The sequence below is a fragment of the Macaca nemestrina genome, chromosome X, assembly GCF_043159975.1.
Source record: "Macaca nemestrina isolate mMacNem1 chromosome X, mMacNem.hap1, whole genome shotgun sequence".
Classification (NCBI taxonomy): Eukaryota; Metazoa; Chordata; class Mammalia; order Primates; family Cercopithecidae; genus Macaca; species Macaca nemestrina.
Window position 1 is genome coordinate 15,993,761 of NC_092145.1, and position 24,236 is coordinate 16,017,996.

The 24,236-nt window shown below is 38.4% G+C and overlaps 1 protein-coding gene across 8 annotated transcripts in view; it reads left to right on the forward strand.

Moving 5' to 3' along the window:
* LOC105481350 (ATPase phospholipid transporting 11C) overlaps positions 1 to 24,187 on the forward strand; it is a 216,443-nt gene extending 192,256 nt beyond the window's left edge. For 4 of the 8 annotated variants that reach the window (XM_024792751.2, XM_071089215.1, XM_011740855.3 and 1 more), the window contains 3 exons: positions 706 to 859; positions 7,010 to 7,114; positions 9,789 to 12,412. In XM_024792751.2, coding sequence (XP_024648519.2) covers positions 706 to 859; positions 7,010 to 7,111 — 256 coding nt within the window. In that variant the 3' untranslated portion in view covers positions 7,112 to 7,114; positions 9,789 to 12,412. Of the gene's footprint in view, positions 1 to 705; positions 860 to 978; positions 1,045 to 6,235; positions 6,327 to 7,009; positions 7,115 to 9,788; positions 12,413 to 18,396; positions 18,516 to 20,948 lie in introns of those variants that run through there. The other 4 variants (XM_071089211.1, XM_071089210.1, XM_071089213.1 and 1 more) reach the window with 4 other exon arrangements.
* Positions 24,188 to 24,236: the final 49 nt, after the last annotated feature.

Here is a 24,236-nt window from a genome sequence, read left to right on the forward strand (position 1 = left end):
AGAAGGGAAGGGAAACAGGCTGTGCTTCTCAGTGGCCACTTAACAATGAAGTGGATGACTCGGAATGAAATCTGACTCCAGAATGGGGGTTCCCGCTGGATTTCTGGATTCTAAGGCTTAATGTCCAATTAGAAGTATTCTGCTCTGTGTCAGCCTGTTTGGCACATACTGTTAATATATTTTGTGGATGACAATGGTAGATTCCTTCCATTTGAGAGACATGATAAGCTTCTACTGTCCTTTTTATATTCACATAGTGTTTTTATCGGGGGAGAGTTATAAAAATGTCTTTTGAATTTCTGAATACAGAACACAAATCCATCCCCATCTTAATAAAACAGCTGAGGAAATAAAATGCTTGTTAGGACAAAAATGAACCATTTCTCTTGAATGTCTTTGAAGCACCAGCATTTTCTAATGCATGTAAATAGTTGCCAGTTGGCAGCTTTAGAATTGATTGCCTGATTGTTTTCAAGTCAAATGCATTTTATTGTCTTTTTTCTCCTTTGATTATCATTCCTTTTTTCCCAAACATTTGGTAAATGAAATTTGTTTATTACTTTTGGGTTATTCTAGAGAAAATTATTTTTATTAATGTATGTAAGGAAGATTCTTTTTAAATACAAAAGACATTTTAATTAAACATCCATTTCATATGACAGGAATTGATTTGTTTTTCCATCATGTATTTTCTTTCCACTTCAGGCCTTTTCTCAAGCAACAGAGAATGTATTTTGTATTTGCCCAAATGCTGTCTTCTGTATCCACATGGTTGGCTATAATTCTTCTAATATTTATCAGCCTTTTCCCTGAAATTCTTCTGATAGTATTAAAGAATGTAAGAAGAAGAAGTGCCAGGGTAAGAACTAAGTTTATCTTATAACCTGATTTTTGGAAGGGGCCTCAATATCTGCCATGAGCTAAAAACCTGATTTAGAAAATTACATTAGTTACAGCATGTTGAACCCCTCCTTACAGGTTCATCACTTAATTTCCTCTTCTGCATAAAAAGTATAGTAAAAACTTCGTTATCCAATGCAGGTGGTAAGTAGATTCCTTAATAGTGTTCTATGTGACCTTCAGCAATCCATATGGAGTATCTCCTATGCTCCATATGGAATTTTAAAAGGAAAAAATTATTTTATTTTGTATTTAGCCTAGAATTTTCACACCAGGAATTTCCACACCAACATTTTCGCTTTAAACTTAGAAATTTCCCTGTGGGCCGTTTGCAGATTGTTTTCAGTTGATAACACCAATTTGCCTCTTTCAAACCTTTCCCCTTCCTTTAATTATAGTGCTGCTTAATCTCTGTGTTGCTTCTAGCCCTGTCTGTCCAGCAGTATATTTGAACCAAAGAGAATTCCCTGGATGTGGTTTCTACATCCTTAGCCTCTGGAACACACTCGTAAAAATTCAAAATAGTTTTATGAGTGTGCTTTTATTTTTCCTATTAAATTGTAAATTTCCTGTGGGAATGAGAAGTTATTTTTTCTGCTGCCTTATTATGATATCTTTTAAACATTTTTTTAAAAGTCTTTACAGTGAAATAGGGAGATGAGCATGGAAAATAAAACTTTTGGCACATTTTGACCAACAGGCTAATTAAATATGTCATATACCTGCCAACAGTAGCTGATTTTGTTCAACAAAACTGTTTCTGTCATATTGACACAACTAGATCTTATAGCACCTCCAAGGCAGTATTTTCGGGTAATATTCTAAGCTACAACTACCTGACTTACTTGATAAATTTGCCAACCAGTTTAGCTACAAAACTGTTACATCATGATTTTGTTTTTGCCTGTTGAATTGATAGAATCCAGTAGTTGATATTAGATAGACATGGGGATCTGAAATGATTAGAGTAAGAAAACCTTCAGTGATTAGAATTGTAAAAGAGGAGTTTCATGTTACAAGTCAGTGTCAGCCCCAATCAAAAAAAAGAGAACTGTCATAGGGTACATTGATTCTTCATATACCAGGCCAGTCAGTGTGTAGTTAGTTGGCCAGAATTGCTCTTAACTCACTGCTTCTGCATGTCTTATGGGCTGGAACTGAACGCAGTAATGTTAGCTTAGGTATGACTGCTATACTCTAGTCTGGTGTTTTAGGATGGAAAAGTTGCATTGAAATACCTGATTATGTCTCAATATCAGTTGAACAGGGATAAAACAGGTTGATACAACAGACCACCCAGAATGTCTCAGGTGGCAATTTGCATGAAACCAAATAAAATATGTTGCAATAAGAAATGATTTGGGGCTTTTTATAATAGAGAATTTTTCAGGGAAGGATTTCCAAGTTGCTCTTCCATCCTCCTTATTTGGGAGTATACTTTGGAGTGATCCTAAATATGTCTCTTATTTGAGGTAATGGAACTCATTTTAAATAATGGCTCACACCCAGCTACATGGTCTAAAGATTATAGAAATATCTCAGAAAACAAAACCTTCAAACATATCATCTTTTTTCTTATTAGGCCCTCTCTTTAAAAAGTTAGACATTGGCTGGAGGTGACTCTTACATAGACCATTAAATTGTGGGATGCTACTAAGCAGTCACAGATAAAGACTTAGAACATTTTTTTTTTTTTTACATGAACAGATTCTGAACTTCTGTTGAAAGTATGGAGTTCTGGGACTGCATCCTTTTTTACTTAGCAGCATAGACCGTTGCCAGGGGTTTAGCATGAAATTTGTTATGGGTTATGTCCGGCGTAGGAAGAATTCTAGTGTCTGTGCTACAGCTGGGCATGCTGATGTGCTAGAACAACCAGGAAAATTTCCATAATCATTTTCATTCATGCAATCATTCATTCATTTATTCCTACCCTCGTTGAACCAATAAACATTTGTTGAACCACCTGCTGATGAACATCTCTCTTTACATCCAATGTCTGAAAGGCTAAATGGTTTTTCAGACTCTGCAGGATTTCAAGAGTTGCAAATGAGGCAACATGTTGTGGGCACTCAGCAGCGCTGCCTCTTTTTTTTTTTCTTATGAGAAAATGCAAGAGCAAAGTAGTGCAATATGAATGCATAAAGGCCTACTGCAACATGGCAGCCATGGCTATTCTGATAAGTCACATCTGTTTATATAAGGCCCTATTTGGCTATATCAAAGAGGTGGAGGCCAACTTCTAAGATAAGGGAGAAAGAGTATGTTACTTTCCCCCAAATATTTTAGTCTTCATGCTCAGTCACCAACAGTCTGACACTCTGTGTGATTTCCTACTTTGTTCAGTATTCCTTGCTAAGACATTGGCCTCATTTTAAAGAGAGGCAGAAGATACTGGGTCTGCCCCATATCCTGATAGATCCCCTGATGTGGTCAAATGTGTGTCTCTACCTAGAGTAGAAGAATCCCTGACTTAAACCAATAAGTATCGTGGACACTTTATACACACAGCCAGAAATGTGGCAGGTCAGCTGCCAGTGCTTTTTGAATGTGGGTCTTGGCAGCTGCTTTGAGAAGGGGACTTAGCAGTGTGTAGTGAAAATGTCTCTATGGCATTTGAGAAAGAAGCCAAGCTATTTATATTTAACAATTACAAGAGCAGCCTTATGCTGAATTCTGTTCAATTCAGCGTACCTTGCCTGAGGGCCCACTATGAGTTAGCTACTGTACTAGGTGTTGGTAATTCACGGATGAATGAGGTGTGGCCCTAGCTCACAAGGAGCTCTCACTCTAGTTATAAGGAGCATTCATATGGAATACTTTTGTAAGCAGGTATTAAACAGAATAGCAGAATCAGTGATGTGGCTTGTTTTAACACAATTGAGCTATTTCAAATCACTACCTCCTGAAACCTCCAGTAAAATCGCTCGTATGGCAGCCTCCACTGCAACTGAGTTCTGTCATAATGCTAGTATTAGAAAGAATTCCAGTATCTTCAAATATAGGTTCTCTCAGTTGTTTAACTCAAGGGTTATAGTTAAGCCATGTATCCATCAGCTGTATTTTTAGCAATGAGGTAGATTTTTTTCCCCAAAGTTCCATTATTAAGAATCCTAGAGTTTTTCTTTAGCTTTATGAAGTGACAAAACTGCATAGCAATGCTGTTGATGGTATATGATGAAACTACCATTGAGCACTGAACAGTGAAACAACAGGATAACACCTCAAGGAAAGTTCAATTATAGGATTTTTGTATTTCAAAAGTTGTTTCCCCCCTAAGCATAGTCATTGGCTGTCTGTAAATCAGTGAAATGTACCTCGACTTTCTGGCCAAGTAGCAAATACCATTTCACATTTCCAGTGGAGTAATTTCCACATATCCTGTGTGAAGTTTTCTCATGTAAGTCACCACAATCAAAAAGGAGGCTTAACTTCGCCGAAGGTAGACAAAGGAAGACTATAATTTAATGGGAATGCACCCAGCAACATGGCCATGCTTAGCATGGGATGTCAGCACAAACAGGAAGAAATATTCCATTATGTAGAGAGCTCTTTCAGAGTAGCAGACAGGGAAGGGAAGAATGTCAACTGTCTGAGCCAAATTCCCAGAGAAAGCACTTTGGAAATTTTGGAGAATATAGTTAATCATTATAATAATGATGATTACTATTATGATTCTTACAGTGTCGTATACAACCGTGGGTTCAGAGGGCAATAGCCCTGTTAGCTGGATTAGACAAAAATAAAGTTTAATCCTAATGTCGTGGCTGTTGACATGGGCCTTTATCCATTGGCCTCTTTGACATACTGCTAATTGAGCTGGTGTCAAAGCTCTCTAGGTGACTGCAAAGGAATGTGGAAATTTCATTCTGTTTTAGCTCGTTATCTCCTGTTTACCCCACCCCACTGCCAGTTGCTAGCTCTATCAGTTTTTTTATTGCTTTAGTTCTTCTTTCCATGCTTTCTCCTGCTTTCTGTACTTTCATTTCCTTTATAAAGTAGTTTTAACACCTAATCCATTAACTCCTAATATTTTTGCTTCATAGAAATACTTTTATCTCCAATGGTTGGATACAAGTTTTTGAGCACACCAAAACGTGCTTACAGTTGCAGTCTTGAATAGATAGGTTTGTGCATTAAACACGGGGGTGGGGAACTTGGTATCATGCTAATCTTGTCGCAGGGTTTTTGCCCATAAAATAGAAGATAGAAACAATTAAAATCTTTTTCTCAGAATCTAAATATTCTCTAGCTTTATCAGTTGGGAATTTGCATTCTACCAACATGTCTACCAGCTTTCTTCATTCCACCAACTTTCTTCATTTAAGGTAAAAACAAGAAAAAACCTAGTTGTCAAAACATGAATAAATTATTTACCTTTAAAAGTTTGTTTATTAGAATCTGCTGGATACATATGTTACTTTAGCTGGTTTCTTAAAGCCCATTTTAAGTCACTAAGTAGACAATATGGGTAATCTGTATTAGCAGAGTTGTTAAACTCATCCACATTGTTGACCACTCATCTTCTGTTTTGCTTGGGCAATGCCAAAACTGAGTCTGTAAATTACCTTATAATTTCAGGCACAGAATCAGAAGGAAAAAAAATAACCTTAGGTTTGCTAGTTAAACTTTATCCATTTTTACTTTTCTGGGTGTTTTAAGGGGAAAAAAAATAATACCTAGGTAAAATTTAGCCTATCTTTCTAAAGAGGACTCTGTAGGAAAAACAGGGAAACCAATCAAATTAGGTTGTAAGAAAGGAAGTTAAGCATTGGTCAGAGGCAAATGGGACTGAAATGTGATATCACCAAATGCTTTCTCATTGTTATTTTTGATTAGGTTTTTATCCTGCAACTTCTTAAGAGCAGTCAGTCCCTTCATAGTGTATCTGTACAGTTGGATAGGGGAGATAATTACTTCAAGATAGATTGGTGATTGGCAGTGGACCCTGGACATAACTCTTTGACCAATGGATTTTGAACAAATGTAGGATAGTGAATTAATGATTAGAGATAAGTCTTATTTTAACAAGAAGCATATTTTAAAGCTATTTTATTTAAAATAGTAAATTTTCCCATTAACAAAATAATTTCAAATTGACATGTAGAGAAATAGTAGTTGGCACATAATAATAGACTATTCCTATCACTGACTCTGCTTTTACTTCAGAAAATAATGTCTTCAAAACTAACATATCATTTCGGCTTCGAATTCTCAAGGTTTCTTTTTAAATGTCTTACATTTGAGAGATTATTTACTTTTTTTTTTTTTTTTGGTTTTTGCATTTCTCTTTTTTCTACTGCAATTTTCCACCTTTTGTGCAATTGTGAACAAGGTAACGAAACGCCTCCCTTCCTCAGGAACATCTACTATCTTCATGCTTTCTCAAACTTCCAGCAATCACAGTTTCTCTTGGAGTGAATAAGGTGATTTCCTTTCTTAATGTACCAACTTGCTTGCATTCTCATTTGCCTGACACCATTTTCTGATTCTTTATGAAAAATTACTTCTCATGACTCATTTTATATCTTCTATTGATGCTTAGAGTATTTTGTCATTTTCTTTTAATCATGTGTTCACCTTCCAAATTGTCACACTGGAGAGGAAGTAATTTTTAAAAGCTTGGACTATGGGTCTGTAGTCTTCATTGATCCACGGTATGCAGTAGCCATGGCGTGTTAGAGCTAGTCTGTTCACTAGGACAGGAATGTTTTGCACAAATTTCTCTTTGTTTGATATACTCACAGCACCGGCACAACTCTCAGAGGTGTTCACCAAAAGGATGGTAAGGTTTACTAATCAAACCATATTGACTCATCTTACCATATTACTTATCAGTGCCATTCCAAAAACCCAAGTTTGCCACATACTACTGTTGTCTATTTACTTCTACCACAAAAACAATTCGAGTTGGAGACTTTTTTAGGCCTTTGAATGTATTCATTTGAATGTTATGCATTTACTATATAGTGTAATCATTTGTACTTTTGGTCAGAGGAGTAGTCTATAGGAAATGATTTTTTCTTTTACCTTTTTTTTAAAATATATAATCACCAGGTAGGTTAACCGATTTTCACATGCTTTAAGTATCTTTGCCTCACTATTACAGAGAAATCTGAGCTGTAGAAGGGCATCTGACTCATTATCCGCCAGACCTTCAGTCAGACCTCTTCTTTTACGAACATTCTCAGACGAATCTAATGTATTGTAACAGGTACCTAGTGTTAAACAAATGGGCTGGCTTTAAAAAAACAGATTAACAGCATTATAAAGAAAAAATGAAAATATCACTCTCTAAATTTTCTCTGCTGTTGGTGTGGTGAACTTTACAATATTCTTTGCAAAAATATAAAGATGCATTACTTGGAATATGGGGAAATATGCATTTAAAATTTGCTAAGCCCCCCCCCCCCAATAAAATGTTAAACATTTTTCAGAGCCAAATGTTGATACAGCATATTTAATTTGTAAGGGGCAAGTTGTAATGGCAAGGCCATCATGTGAAAATGTTTGTTAATATTGATCAGGAAATATAACTGATTTATAAAGATCATTTGGAAAATTAAAAATAAATATTCCAAAATTGCATCTGTATAATATCAAGCCAATTTAGCATTGCATGTTCTCTTGGGAATTATGTGAAAATAACTAAATGTGTTTGTACTTCCATGTGCTGTGTCTGTGTGTTTGCAGGTACTGTATACACTTATGTCCTTGTAAATGTCTGATCTCCAAATATATATCAATGAATCAGTCTAATCATAACTTTTTTAATGTCAAGTTTTATTCAAGCTAAATGTTTCAACTTTCAGAGGTAAAATCTTTCATAGCCATTCAGGGGGATGCTTGCCTAATGATATAAAATGCTTTATAATAATGTTTCCAAAAATGATTAAATTCACTTTGTAATATATTTCATTTACCCCCAGAAATATTTGGGAGGAATTGATATGCCATGAGAGGGACCCTTGAACTCAGAATGACTCCTTTATGTGTAGTCTGTATTTCCTTCAGGGGGGCCTTTAACAACCCAGACCTCTGGAGGTCTTTTATCCATCCATAGGAATTTAGAGTAATTCATGAACAAGGCTTCCAAGCTTGTCAGCTTAGAAACAACTCTACACAGCTTAGCGCAGGGCCATCTTTCATGCACACATAAAAATTAATGATCATCACGAATAAAATTGTGGGTTAGTTCACTTTGAAGCTAATAATTGCGAGTCCACCTCATAGGCCCGTTTTTTTCAACAGCTGTCAACTCTGCCACCCTCTAGTAAAGAATACAAGTTAAATTAATGGATTGAATCCATTGGTTCTTCTGTCTTCCTGGAGTTCATCAGTCTGCATCTGCACTGTTATTTTAGAAGCAGACTCATTTTACCACAGTTAGCATCCTTTTACCCATTTTTGAACAACTTACCTGTGTATCTTTTCCCTTAGTAATAAATCTGCTTCACAAGTAACCTTCAAAGTCTTTGACCCCTTTGTCCCAGATTGCCTTGCTCTAAGCTGTGTGATGCATTTTAGCAATATTGTTTCTGGCTAATTTTGTATCCCCCTGGATTGCTCTCTTTAGCTTCGTCTGTGGTTTGGGGGACTGGGCTGGATAGAAGACACCGCTATTGCTTTTGGCCTCTCCAGGGCCTTATCTCCTTCAATGTCTAACATAGAACTGAGGAAGTATTTTTTAAAAACAATTATCTTATTTTTAATGTAGTTATTTCTTCCAGGAATAGATTTTCATGTGGCATTATTTCTCCTCCAAGGACAATAATTCGCAGCTAGTTTAGGCATCTAGTTTGTTCCTTGGTTAGTAAGGAAACTACCTAACTCCTCAATGTGAGTTACATTCTTAATATGAATGGCAACCTCATTTTGGTTAGAGTCGCCATGACTCTGCGGAGCTACCGGAAAACCTATTAGCGGTTCTGGAGAATGTGGAACATAAATAGATATGGAAGATATTCTGATGAACTTCTAGTCCAACCATGGCAAAGGAGGTGTCCCAGAATGGGAAGAAAATAGCATACTACTTAAGACCTTCCACTACTCAGGTTCAAAAAGATTGAGTTTTAGAGTGGAGAATCAGGCTCCCTGTTTTGACATATGACTTCCATTTCTTAACATATTTGACTTACACTTAATGATCAGTTTGTCTGTCATGCACCATCCTGATCATAGCATTTGATGATGTTTAGAGGACAGAGAAGAATCTACAGATTTGATAGGGAAATATCCATGGTTTCTCTTCCAAAAAGATGAAGCATAAGAAAAAAACCAGAAGAATCAGTTGACTCATAGATACGTGATCTACCAAAAGGAAAACTGACTTCCATATTGTAGGGGGAAATGTGCTTCTTTCAGTAAAAAGGAAGAATATTTTCACAATAATCTTCCAAAGCTGGATATATCTTCAGACTTCCTCTGTCAAAATTAACACATCAAGAAAAATAGTAATCTAATCATTCGTCAAACATTTCCTGAGTATCTGCTGTGTGCCAGACACTATACTAGCTGCTGGAGATAAAAGGTAAATAAAATGTTCCTGTTTTCAGGGACCTCCCAGCCTAGAGGAGAAGGGATCATAGCAAGCAAAACCTCTGCTATGGTAAATAATCCCAGAGGTAGAAAGTATTAGGAGAACCCTGGAACAATCCAAAAGCAAAAAGCAAGCCTGAATCTATTCAGCTGACAAATGAAGAAAGGATTAAAATCTGGTTATAATGCCACTCTTTTTTTCCCCTGCATGTGAATAAAACTTGGCACTTTGTTAAGACAGTTGCTTTACTCTCATAACAAAATTTACTACTTATTTCTGAAAATGCTTAACAGATGGTTTCACATTATTAAAATAAGCCTTTTAAATCTGTATATTTTACATTTTTCAGAATCCGAATCTTGAACTGCCTATGTTATTGTCCTACAAGCATACTGACAGTGGTTACAGCTAAAAAAGAAAGCATGAAGAAACAACTACAAAAAGTTATCATCTCAGGATACTTGATATGCAACACACTAAACCACTCTCATGTCTAGAGTTCACAATAAATGTTCATTAAAATACCAAATGATTCTCTTAAGCATTTACAATTATTGTAAGTAGCCTTTATGGCCAAAGCTGTAAATTAAGAATTATATGAAAGTTGAAAGCAAGAATACTTAGAATTCTGGCTTTAGATAGAATAATATAACTCAAATGGGTGCTCTTTTAACCCATGAACTCTGTGAATGGATTTAAATACAATAGTATAAAGTAGAAGTTATGCAATGAGAATGAATAGATTTTGCTAATATTACTTTTTTTGCCTGGCAGAAGAAATAGACTATTTGGATCACATTTCTTGTTCCTCCGAAATGATCATCTTAATTTTGTTTTTCAAAAGTACATAAGGAATACTTGAAAATACAGAAGGACTAAATAGTATCAATGCATCAGACAAAGTAGTTAATCCCTTCTGTTTACCCATGTGCTACTTATGTCTTGGTAGAATATTCTTGCCAAAAAAAATACCTTGAACACTTATGTGGAAAGTGTTAACTTACGGGTATTTTTGTGGGAATAGAAAAAAATTGTTTATTTTTTATTCTTCTGAATTAAACCCCACTTATGGGTGTAAGCCTACTAGACTTGAAAATAAAGCATAAAACATTTCCAATCACTTAGCCCCTCAAAGTAGTTAGGAAGTAAACAGATTTTTCCAGTGTTGATTTTACTGGGATCTGCAGTAAAGTGGTTTAAACCATAGTTATATAAAAATAAAGGTCATTCTGAACATTAGCCTTTTATAATTTTATGTGAAGAGGAAGAAAAATAGCTTATTTTAAACTGTTGATGGTTTTTATTTGAAAGAGATTGCATTTGTGCATATATGCAGTGCTTTTTCTTAAACATGGCCAATTTGGAAAGGGGGAAGGATCCACCCCAAAACAGTGGTTCAGCTTGTAGAGCCATGACTCCGTGAAGATGAATGTTGTCTCTTAACTTGGACAGGGAAATGGTTTAACTCTAAACCATGAGACTGACCTTGGTAAAGTCCTTGAGTAGCTGAGCTAGAAGGAAGATTTAGCCTTCTAATTAGCTCACTTGAAACATAAATGTGAAATGTCTTCATTCAATGTTAAACACATACTTTTTTGGATATAAATGACCATATTTATTTGACTGCTAGTTTTTTTTTTTTTTTTTTTTTTTTTTTTGGTCTTTCTGGCATGCCTGTACTATTATTAATGTTTATATTGTACCTTGATTTGGAAAAGTATTGGAGTTAATCTGTATTATATTTATATAGTCCATATGGCACATTTGATTCTTCCACATATATTTTATGTTAATGTTTAGGTATGATTTTTTTCTAAATTCTAGAAAAGAACATAATTTCAGTTATCAGAAGCCATTCCATCATTATGGACCCTTTTTCATTATTACATTTGCTCTCATATATCAGTATTATTTTTGAGCATTTTGTTACATGTCATTCACAACTTACCTAAGTGCGCTGTGTTCTGGTAGCCAGTATTTGAGGTAAGCTGCTGAAAACAAAGTCTCTGTATTCTTTGCCTATTCCAAAGAGCTAAAAAGTCTAACCCAGGAAAGCTTTTGATATTTTGTGCTTGTTTTCTTGTTCTTATGGTTGTTGTTGCTGTATTATTATTGCTGTTTTACATAAAATCTATAGGAACTGTGAATACAGACGAGAGAGCCACAGTAGAGAGGCTTGTTTAATGCAGTACCATTGAAGAGTTAACAGAATAATCTAGTAGAAAAGTAACTGGTTGCATGTAAAATTCTTTCCAGCCAGAAAGAAAGAAAGACAAGGATTAAGGGGGATTTAGAGTTATGTCTCAGCTACACATTACATTGTGACACTGCAGCTCAAATTCAGAATGGCAATGATATATGATATCATGGCCTAGATCCTTGAGAAGCACCTGGCTTTCCTTTTTAAAAGATACTTTACTGAAGAGCTAAAAAATGGCTAGTGTGGGGTTAGCAGATCGAATAACTTGAAATAGACCATGTATTCCTAGCATTACAATGTAATCACCCTATTTGTGACAGAGAAAGGGAAAAAAATGTAATCATAAGATCATCTGCCTATAATTTGAATAATTTTGAGCTAACAAAATGTCTTTGTAACTTTCACAACTGTTGTCCATTGTTTGAGGATGTTACCTACTAAACTGAAAACATTCATTCCATATCTACTACATATACACCAGCAACAATATAAATGTAAGCCTAACTTTGCAAAATTCATAATAATTTAGTGAAGGAATTTTTTAATAACATGCAGTATATAAATGTGCAGATTTTATGCGTGTTGACAAAATCATTTTTCAGCTTGCAAAATGGGACTGCAATATTACATTTTCCACTTAAGCAGTTTTTTACATCTACGTTATTGCTTTCTAAAATGAATGTGAATGCCATCTTTTATGACTGCAACTTGCCTTTTCCATTACAGAAATTTTTGTTTGATGTAATCAATAAACTTTGGTATGATATGATTGATATATCAGCCTCTTTTTTTTTGGAAAGGTCTCGGTTTGACATTAAAATAATGTGGAAGCAATTTGTTGATGGGAACTAAGTTTCTAATTTCTTCTTGACCTGCACAATTAAAAGAAGTTTGACCATTTCTACATGAGTTCAACTGGTATTTTATGGCAATACCTAATTTGGGGAGGGTAAGATATTTGTAGGAGTTTTTAATAACACTGTACCTTGTTACTGCATAGATAAAAGTCCAGCCAAATCAGCAAATACATGTTGAAAGTGTACTTTGTGCTTGGCAGTGTGCTTGATGCCACCTGTGCATTGAAGGTAGCATGTGTATGGTCTTCGTGGTCTGTGTCTTCAACCCATTGAACTCATTTAATTCTTAAGCAGTCAAACATGAAGGGATTTTACGGTAGCTTGAAACTTGGTCCAAAGGTATATGTGTACACACCACTTCCCTACCTCTTCTTACATTGCTCAGCCTGCACCCAAGACCTTGTGAAAGTCCCTTTTCTTGAAAAACCTCACTGTCCTTGACTGCCAAGAAACCAGAGTTACTTCACGGAAACTGGTTTCATTGCATTTCTACATTTCAGTCTCTGTGTTTTGGTAGTCTTTTAATCCTGTTGGTCTTTGATCTATATTTAGTGTGCATTTTCTTCTTTTTCATTAAGTGGAAAATGTGCTGTATTCAGAGGTGAAACCTGAATTAAAGTATCAGCTTCGCCACATTTCTCTCTGAATCCTTTTTCTTTCTCACCTATAAGATGGTGTCTGGCAGGGCAAATAAGGTAAAGAATCAAAATTGCTTTGTAAAATGTCATTTGCTATTCATATGTAGGCATTGTTATTTTTATATTAAGGGTTTTTTATTGCTTAATTTTTTAATGAACGGTTGTCATTTACCACATTTTCACGGATGTCTTAACGTGATTTTTAGCTTATTGGAATCAGTCAGTTCAAGCTTCCTTCCCTTCCCCCATCCAGCCTTATGGGGAACTCCCGCTTCACCTCACTGCTTAGTCTGCCCACAGTTGGCCAATACAGTGAGTATTGTGAGGGTCTGAGTGATTTGGCCCCTTCAGCAAGAAGCACAGGCAGAGGTTAAGGGCTGAGGTTATCATTATGGTTATACAGTGAGTGTGTCCATGGGCAAAGTGCTGGATGCATACTAACGAACCCTGAAGGCCTGCGTTCTGAGAGTAGTTGTCAGGGAAAAAAAGTGGACTTAATTATTTTGCAACTTTAAAAAAATTTATTTGACACAATTTTACCAACAACTGATGGGCGAGGAAACATGGGCTCAGTTCCTAGTGCATATACCTATTGTGCTAAAGAAATGTTGCAGGGGCCAGGCTCAGTGACTCACGCCTATAATCCCAGCACTTTGGGAGGCTGAAGCGGGCGGATCACCTAAGGTCCGGAGTTCAAGACCAGCCTGACCAACAGGGAGAAACCCTATCTCTACTAAAAATACAAAAAAAAAAAAAAAAATTAGCCGGGCGTGGTGGTACATGCCTGTAATCCCAGCTACTCTGGAGGCTGAGGCAGGAGAATGGCTTGAACCCAGGAGGCGGAGGTTGCTGTGGGCCGAGATCGCGCCATTGCACTCCAGCCTGGGCAACAAGAGCGAAACTCTGTCTCAAAAAAAAAAAGAAAAAAAAATGTTGCAGTGTGGATCAAGCAAGTCCTCATCTCATGGGCCTTGGGAGTAAGCGCTCAGGCCTGTGGCTGAGAGGAACAGTGCACTCATGGTGGGCCAGAATTCCTGCTGGCAGTGAGTCTGGCCTTGGCTCTTTGGGCAGGGTTGAGCAAAGGATGCACATAACTGAAATACCTGCTGCTGCTTTTGTCTCTTCAGCAGTTGCCAAAACCCACCTCCTCACATTAGCTAACACACAGCACTTAATACGTGCCAGCAACTGTTCTAACCACTTGACACATAATCATTCCTTTAGTAATTCCAATAACCCTAGGCGATAGCTACCGACGTTTCTTCATCTGACAGATGAGGACACAGTCCCCAAAATACTGAAGGTTACACTGTCTGGTGAAGCCAGAGTTATCCAGGTATTCCGATTAGGGTCTGTGAACTTAACTAGGACACTGTATTTCCTTTTTTATATCACCCCTGATGGCATGAATAAACAAATCATCAAAATGTTAGTATTAAACTTGAGGATATCCTGCACTGGCTTCAAAATTACAAAGATCATAAAAGAGCAAGACCGAGTAACTCTCCCAGATAAAGAAAACAACTAAAACTTCATTGTGAAAACTAACTGTGGCATATGATCTTGGACCAGAAATTGAACATTAGTGGGATAATTAGTGAAGTTTGACTATAGTATTTAGGTTGTATAACAGTATATAGGCAATATATCAATGTTTTCTGATAATTTGAAATTATGCTGTGAATATATGTGATAGATTTTGGGGAATCCAAGTGGAGGTATATGAGAATTGTTTGCACTGTTTTTACAACTTTGAAATGATTTCACAATTTTAAGTTAAGAAAGCTAAAACAATGAAGCTAAAAAATATTAATGGGAAAAAAGCATTAAGCTGATACAGAAGACTAGCTAACATCTGCATAGCACTTTACGGAATGCTTTTGTATATACTTTATTTAATTTTCACAACAGTCTTTTGTAGAGATCATTAAACTCCAGGTACTTAACATATTAACTGAGGCTCAGATGAATTAATTATCTTGCTAGTCTCCCAGGACTGAACTCAGGTATGACCCATGTGTTTCCTGCTATACTACACTTTGCAGTTTGTCTAGGACTCTTAAAGCATTCCCCATTGGATTCTGGAATGATCAAAAGGCAAGTGTTATTGCAGTCATTTTTGTGTGGGCCCATCCAATGCAGTCAGATACAACCATAGATAGAGTTGTGTCATTGCTTTTAGGGTTGAGGTGAGTGGCCTGAGAATGGCCCAGGCCTAAGTTTTCCTTTTTCCCCTTTCATCTCATCTGAAGCTGCTGAACTGGGCCTCAGCGCCATTACTTATTCAGGTATTTTCCAAGGCAAGTTTTAGCTTACTACCCCTGCTTCCCACCCTTGGAGTGAGAATACAAGAACACTTCTTTAATTTTAATAATGAAATTAATACAAGGAATTGATTACACAGGTAGTATAGCGGAACAGTCCATTGGGGTTTCTGTGAAACGGCCCAGAGATTAGAAGGAGGCAGAGGCCAGAACCATCCTTAGGTTGTGGGGGCAATAGAAGGAAATGTACTTCTGGAGCCTATGGCCTGGTCATTTGGCAGAAGTCGGAATCACTGTGGGCCTATCAGCGGCTGGGGCCACAGCAGAGCCATGGCCACTATTGGAGATGCAGCCTGAGGCAGAAATACCCTGGCTTCTGTCCCCAGGGCTCCAGTCTGCCTTCTATTAGCTAGACTCAGCTCACTCGAGGACCTGAGAAACAATACAAAACAGAGCAAAGAAGTGCAAGGAATGTATCTGAGGGTAAAGAGGCCGGGGACTAGCACATCAAGGATTTAAGGAGTCAGGTTCGGATTTATATTCTTTAAGAGTGTGTATAAACATAAAGGTGAAACTTTAAAAGGGCTAGATTTCAGCCCCTTTATAAATGTCATTTATCTGTTATGAAGAAAAGAAATGCAGAAAAACAAATCTGAAGTCACTCCTGTAACATATTTAGTGCAATACTGATAACTTTTAATGGATACTTGAATTAATGGAAATAGAAGGTCCTTGTATAATTCAGCCTTCTTGATTAGTAATAAAGACACTTAGCATTAAAAAAGACCTAAATAAAGGAGTTAGCATATCATTTCATAGATAAATGAAATTCACCTACATCATATTAAAAATTCAAGAATAATTCAAGCTCTGGATAAAAAGCTGCAATATTAATTGCAAAGGAAATGACTTTCCTTCTTTTCATTCTTCTGCTTCCACTCATGAAATAGAAACTGTCTTCCTGCAGGAAGCATATGGAAGAAGGTTTCTGCCCTCCACTCCTCAATTAGCTGACCGGTGAGACTGGAGGAAGGGGTTACTCCACATGTGTGGTTTAGCCCCACTTGGGCCCTTCCTCTTTCAGAACTGCCAGCTTACAGGCTGATCGCCTTCCTTTCTCCATTCCCAAATCCTTCCTGCAGTATGCTCAGTGCGGGCAAGGAACCAGATAGGCAGAGTGGAGGGGGTGGCTCTAGTTTTCTAGCCACTCAGTCTGTGATTAAATGGATAAATTCAATTCAGAGGGGAAGGAATAGGAAGTCATTTTGGCCTCAGACTAGGCCAAGTTTTAAAATGCATCTTTGCAAATAGTAGATTGCTATTTTGTCTGCTTCAGGCGCTGCTGTATTCTTAGTGCCTAGAGCAATGCTGGGGGAGCATAATGTTTAAAAATATTTGTCCAATACACAAATTGTATCTCTGATGTCTGGCTTATTTCTTGACTGGCTTTGAACTGAGAGGGGAGAGGGATATGACAACTAATACATGGCGCATTTTCCCCTTTATATTCTCCATATTCAAACAGATGGCCAGCCTCATGCTCATTACTTTAGGAGAAGTAATATATGGCACCAGGAAAGCATAAGATTGCCTGCAGAGCTTCTTGGCTTTTCTATTCCATAGACAGATCATTAAGAATGTAGGTTTTCAGAGGAGAGGGGAAAAGGAGTGTCATGGGCATAGAGTGTCTTGGAACTACATGATTACAGAAGCCTTTCCTCAAATTAGAAGAGCAGGATGCCCCAGGCTGCAGGGAGGAGAAATGAGAAAGGATCTTTTAGTGCAAAGATCAGGTCAGACCAATGTTCTGCTGAGCAGTACCTTCAGGGAAACAAGAACAGAGAGGACAATAGAGGAGTGCCAAGGCAAACAGCATCCTAGTCAGCATTGGCAGAAACCATGCCCCAACATGGCAAGAACACAGCACAGCTTTGGGCCCTGGAACACATGATGCATATAGGGATAATGGACCTCCTGAGTGGTAATGTGTGTGGATGATGATTGAAGATAAGACAGGTGTCCTCCGTCTCCAACACCTTGACACTGCATTAGCTCCAAGAACCATAGAACAACCCTAGTGAAAGGGTGACCTCAGGCCAGATAATTTTCATTCATACATTCACTCATCCATTCATTTATTTAGATACCTCTCCAGAATGGGAGCTAGGCAGGGTCCAAACTGAGTTTAATTTTTAAAATGTATTTATTGAGTACCTTCTCCCACATTTACTACATTCCTTAACAGCTACCTTTAATATTATTTTTAAAGCATTATCTCTTTCATTCTGCTCTGTCAATTTCTACATCGTTGCATTTGCTAGACAACCGCAATTGTTCTTTGGGGCATTAAATTTTTTTCTTCAGGTCGTTGTGGGTGGAAGTCTTTTTATAATATGTTGCACTTATCTCTGCCTTCATATGCAGAAGGCACAGAATACCACCTCACCTCAATAACGGTGAGTCGTCATTATGGATATCCACTAAAGTACCCGGCAATAAGTACAGTAGTGCCAGCCTTTGTGTCTTCACACTGCTTAGCGTTAGGAGGATATCATATTTCTTTCTGTAGTCTTCCTGTCAGCTCCCTTGCTCTCATTGTCAATATTTAATTTTTGTTACACCTATTGGTCCATGTCTACCTTCTTCCTCTTGACTTCCCCCACAGATTTTTTTAAATTGTAGCATGTAACTGACTAAAAATCCAGAGTAGTATATCAGAACCTAGTATATACTGTTGGACTGTACTGCACTCTCAGGGTAGTGACCTCTTCTTCCCATCCCAGAGTCCCCAGAACCATGTAAAAACCTCTGCAGCTGGCTGGGTAGTCACTGGTTCAAGATATTCCTCTAGACCTCTCTGACCTGCTTCCTGTGTTGAGCCTCTCATGCATGGAATTCCAAAGAGCTAGATTCATTGACCTTGCCATTTATCTTCCCCTTTTGTGGAGACTCCACAGGACACTGCTAATCTTTTTGCCTTTGCCTCCATGCTCCACAGCCTAACAACCCAGGCTGTCTCAAGCTCCCAGGATGCTACAGACCAGCCCTCCAGCTTGCCTTTCTCTTCGGAAAGGAAGAACAGACACTATGTACGAAATGAAGAGGGATACACTCTGGGTGAGGAGGCCCTAAGAATTTTTCTGAATGAAGTTTATGGGCTTTAACACATAGGCTTGGCACCAACCATTTTGTCTGCTCAGAAACGTTCTGATTCTTTGGGGTGTTTGAGATAGTTAATATTGCCTGATAAGTGATTTCTGAGAAGTACTTTGACAATGAATTGTATAATTTGCTCAATTCAGGTGTGGCAAAGGGTCGCTATTATGTAGGGGAGGCAGCAAGATATGGTGGAAAGGATACTAGAAGCAGGGGGATCTGAGTTCAAGTTTTAGCTCACCCATGAACAGGTTATATGACTTTGGGCAAGTCACAATCTCTCTCAATCTCAGTGCTCTAATCTGTAAAATGGGTGTGTATTAGGTTTTTCCAGAGAGAACCGAGAGAGAGAGAGAGAGAGAGAGAGAGAGAGGCATGGAGAGGAGAGTCACAGGGAAATTGGCCCAGGTGATTATGGAGGCTGAGAAGTCCCACGACAGGCCATCTACAAGCCAGAGAACAAGGAAAGCCAAGTAGCATGGTGCAGTCCCAATCCAAAGGCCTCAGAACCAGGGAAACCAATGGTTTCACTCTTAGTCTGAAGCCATAGGCCTAAAAACCTGGTGAGCCATTGGTGCTGTTCTTAGAGTCCAAAGGCCAGAAAACCTGGAGTTCTGATGTCCAAGGGCAGCAGGTGAAGGGTGTTCCGGCTCCAGAAGAAAGAGTGAGTTCTCCTTTCCTCTACCTTTTTGTTCTGCGCCCTGAGCAGATTGGCTGATGCCCACGCACAATGGGTAAGGGTAGATCTTCCTTACTTAGGTACACTGGTTCTAATGCCAATCTCTCTTGTAAGCACCCTCACAGATATACCCAGAAATAATGCTTTGCTAGTTACCCGAGTATCCCTTAATCCAGTCAAGTTGACACCGAGAACAATTCATCATGGGGGAACATACCTACCCTGTAGTGTGGAGAGAGTTATATGAGATCGTGCATGTTAACACACCTAGCACAGTCCAGGCATGGTGGCTCACGCCTGTAATCCCAGCACTTTGGGAGGCCAAGGCAGGCAGATCACCTGAGGTCAGGAGTTTGAAACCAGCCTGGCCAACATGGCGAAACCCTGTCTCTAATAAATATACAAAAATTAGCTGGGCGTGGTGGCGGGCGCCTGTAATCCCAGCTACCCGGGACGCTGAGGCAGGAGAATCGCTTGAACCCGGGAGGCAGAGGTTGCAGTGAGCTGAGATTGCGCCACTGCACTCCAGCTTGGGTGACAAGAGTGAAACTCCGTCTCAAAAAATAAAACACCTAGCCCAGATTTTAGCTTTAGCATATACTATGCACTCAGAAATTGTAAAACATCTTAACAGTTTTATTAAACCGTAAACTAGGAAACCAAAAGAAAAAAAAATGCTTTCCCAAAGCATCCAACCTAACCCCATAACTTTACATAGAAGAAAACTGAGGTCCACAGAACGGGAGATGATATGTCCAGAGTCACACAACCAATTAACTACAGAGGCAGGACCAGATGTCATGTCTCTGGAATCAGGAAACAGCACTTTTCCCCTTTTCAAATACTTCCAATGTTTTGAATTTCTATAATCAACAGTCGTTAGTTTTTTCTTCTGTTTTACTTTCCACTTGCTAAACCCCATTTTGCCTCCTGGAACAACACAAAACAAGACTACTTCCTCTTTGACAAGATAGCTTTTCATATATTCCAAGGTTATCCTCATGTTCATTGATTTCTATTCCAAGATCCCATCTCTAATGCTACCAATTCATCCTTTGTATGGCAAGCTCTCCAGAACCAACACGGTTCCAGTCACTTGTCTCTGGCTAGGCTCCCATTCATCAATGTCTCTCTTAAAAGGTGGCACTTAGAGCAGAGTGCAGTATTGCAGCTATGTGGCAGAATGATTAGCTTCCTCAGTCTCTTAACTCTGTTTCTCTTGTGGCAGCCAAAGACTGCATTTGCTTTCTTTTTGTTGTTGTTTTGAGACAGGGTCTCACTCTGTCACCCAGGCGGGAGTGTTACAGTGGTGCAATCTTGGCTCACTGCAACCTCCACCACTGGGGCTCAAGCAATTCTCCTGCCTCAGCCTGCCGAGTAGCTGGGATTACAGGTGTGCACCACCACTCCCAGCCAATTTTTTATGTTTTTAGTAGAGACTAGGTTTTGCCATGTTGGCCAGGTTGGTCTGGAACTCCTGGCCTCAAGTGATCCTCTCGCCTCGGTCTCCCAAAGTGTTGGGATTACAGGTGTGAGCCACTAGGCCTGGCCCTGCATTTGCTTTCTTTATCAGTGACTTCATGCTGTTTGCCCAGATATTTTTTACATAAATTGTTGCCAAGCCATGGGTCCCTATATTACTGTCCTTGGGCGGATGTAACAAATTACTACAGACTTTGTGGCTTAAAATAACAGAAATGTATTCTCTTTCACAGTTCTGGAACCAAGAGCTCTAAATTGAAGGTGTCAGCAGCGCCACGCACTCACTGAAGGTTCCGTAAGAGTCCTTCTTTGCTTCTGCCAGTTTCTGGTGGTTCTAAGTCCTTGGCTCGTGGCTGTTTAATTCCTATCTCTGTCCATCTTCATGTGGCCTTCTCTCCTCCCTTTGTCTCTATTTTGTGTGTATCTTACAAGGATTCTTGCCATTTAATTTAGGGCCCTGCAGGATAACCTCATATTGAGATCCTAAATTTAATTACATCTGCAAAGAACCTTTTACCAAATAAGATCACATTTATAGGCCCCAGGGATTAGGGCATGGACATATATTTTTGAGGACCACCAACCCACTACAGCTTCCCATCCTCTAATTGTATAATTGATTTTTGGAGCATGAAGGCAGAACTTTTTACTTACCCTTGTTCTAATTTCCATTTCCCAGATCACACTAGCTGGATTAAAAATTGTATCACAATAATAGGAGTATGATGTTTTACTGATTTTGTGCTTACCTGCTACTGTGGGACCCTTAGTACCCCACCAAAGTCACCTCTTTTGCAGGTTCTCGTTAAGAGCTCATGGACACAGCTCTCTCCATATGGCATCTGAAGCTGTCTTCTGTTTCTTCTCTGCCTCCCACAGTAAGGTATCCGTGGCCACAAAGCTGCTGTAAAGGTGTTCCATGGCTGCCTGATTACACTAATACCACCTTTCACCATGGATACCACCATGCAATTGATGCTCTCTTTCCAGGTGTAGGTGTCATGGGGGGAATCCCCGTCTCCATCTCTTTTGTGATCCCTAGACAATTTCCTTTGTGTTCCCTCCATCTCACACAGATGACCTATAGTGCCATGTTTGTCTAACAGGAGGAGGTACCACGAGGTCTGCTCCCCCGCGGGCCTGAGGCAAAGGACAACCTGAGCGATGGAGACATATGCCTCCTGAAATTGGGCCAGAGTCCCAGGTTATCAGCTTCCATTACTCTCTATGCTTCCCTTTTCGTGTCACTTGTTCAATATCTTCCTTCTCTGTTGGCCTGCAGGCTCCATTGAGGGCAGTGAATAAATCAGTCTTGTTCATCGGTAGATCCTCATTGCCCAGTGCAGTGCCAGCCACACAGTGGGACCCTAAGGAAATGTTTGTTGAGTTAATAAGTGCTGAACAACTAGTGGCACTAAATCACCTGAGAAAAAGTTGTGAGAGTCACAATCTGTCACTCTGTACCTGTACCATTATCTCAAAGCAGTATGGCATGGGAGGTAAGCATGTGGACTCTGCCACTTACAAGTAGGGTGACCTTGAGCAAGTCACTTAACATATCTGTGTGTCAGGTTCATCATCTGTAGATTGGAGATAATATCAGTACCTACATCATACGGTTGTTGTGTGGGTCAACTACATGTAAAATGCTTGGAGCAGTACGTGGCACAGCATAGACCCTATATAAATTTGATTAAATAATAACATCATAATTTATTATCTTACATATTTCCTCCAATTATATTTGTGAGCTCCTTAAGGACAGGGGCCTTGTCTGCTTTTGCTCCCCATATATCCCTCAGTGGCTAGTATAGTGTCTTGAAAATAGTATGACCTCAATATTTGTTGAATGAATGAACAAATGAAACTACTATACTGAGAATCTTTCTCCTTCTAGTAATTAGCCTAATTACTGTCTGTGGGCCTTGACATGTTCCGTAAGTGGCTTCCTTCCTATGAGGCAATTCAATCCCTTTCTCTGGATCTAGACCTACTGCCAAGTCATCTTTCAGATCTTCTAGACATACTCCCTTATGGATGGATTCTGGAGAAAGAACAATTGTAGGTCCAAGTGGAGACATTGCTACGCTGGACTTTAACCTAAATATCCCAATATGCTGAGATATTTAAAATCTTGGTTCTATAATCTCTGGTAATAATGCTACCTCCAAAGTCTGTAGCATCTGCTAATTTTATATACATGCCTTTTAAGATTTGATTCAAACCATCGATTCCAAATAAATAACTTTGTTTGATTGCAATAAATTACACAACTCTATATTGAAAATTGTCTATGGGAAAGAACTAAAAATATAATCATTACAATAACAAGTCAGCAATCATGAATGAGGAAATTCTAGAAGTAATAACTGCTTGTTGAATATATAATAGATAATAGCTAATGTAGAAGGTGGCAGACATTAGTGATTTATACTACTGAAAACTGTGAATGTAATATTGAGTTCAATACTAAATTCATATAAAGAATCAACTTGAGAGTGTAATTTCCTTGTAAGATAGAAGTATCAAAGTCAAATATGTTTTCAGTACAGTTCAGCACGATGCATGTTTGCAGGAGAAATTCTTAGACTTCTCCAATAATTAAGCTCACGTGAGCTGTCATAGGACAGATGGCTCTGCTGTTTAAAACAAATTATAACCTTTAAAGATGAACATGTACTACTGAAATCTAAGTATAAATTTGCTTTGCATTTTAATTGAATAGTACTATTATTTAATGGGTGAAGCTGATATGAAGACTTCAGAGTGTTTTTTTAAAATAAAGTAAGAATACATCTTAAATGACAAAAATATTAGGCAAAGCTTATTTATGCAATTTGTCAGTATTTCTGGAAGCTTTAAAAAAGCCTTTTCCTGACATTTAAATTATCTGTTCTATTGGATAATTTTGGAACTTAAAAGGGATGACAAATTTTTATCTTGTTTTTTTCCCATGCCTTAAAGTTGACATGTGTGTAATATTTGGATAGCAATTTTTAACTTTCATGTCAATCACTGATGTGTCATCAAAAGGTGTGTATAACATAGTGTTTGCTGATGGCACATTGAATATTTTCCCCCAAAGATTCTACTTTTGATAATGAGAAATTTTCTGACCATTTGATTGAAATCACTATCTAGTCCAATGTTTAGATGTCAGTGTTTTGGGCCGGGTGCAGTGGTTCACACCTGTAATCCCAGCACTTTGGGAGGCCAAGGTGGGTGGATCACCACAGGTCAGGAATTCGAGACCAGCCTGGCCAATGTGGTGAAACTCCATCTCTACTAAAAACACAAAACTTAGCTGGGCGTGGTGGTGTGTGCCTGTAATCCCAGCTACTCGGGAGACTGAAGCAGGAGAATTGCTTGAACCTGGGAGGTGGAGGTTGCCAAGATTGTGCCACTGCACTCCAGCCTGGGTGACAGCGTGAGACTCCGTCTCAAAAAAAAAAAAAAAAAAGGAGAAAAAGAAATCAGCAGTTTATAAATGAGTAACTAGTTTTAACAAGGGACAAAGCAAT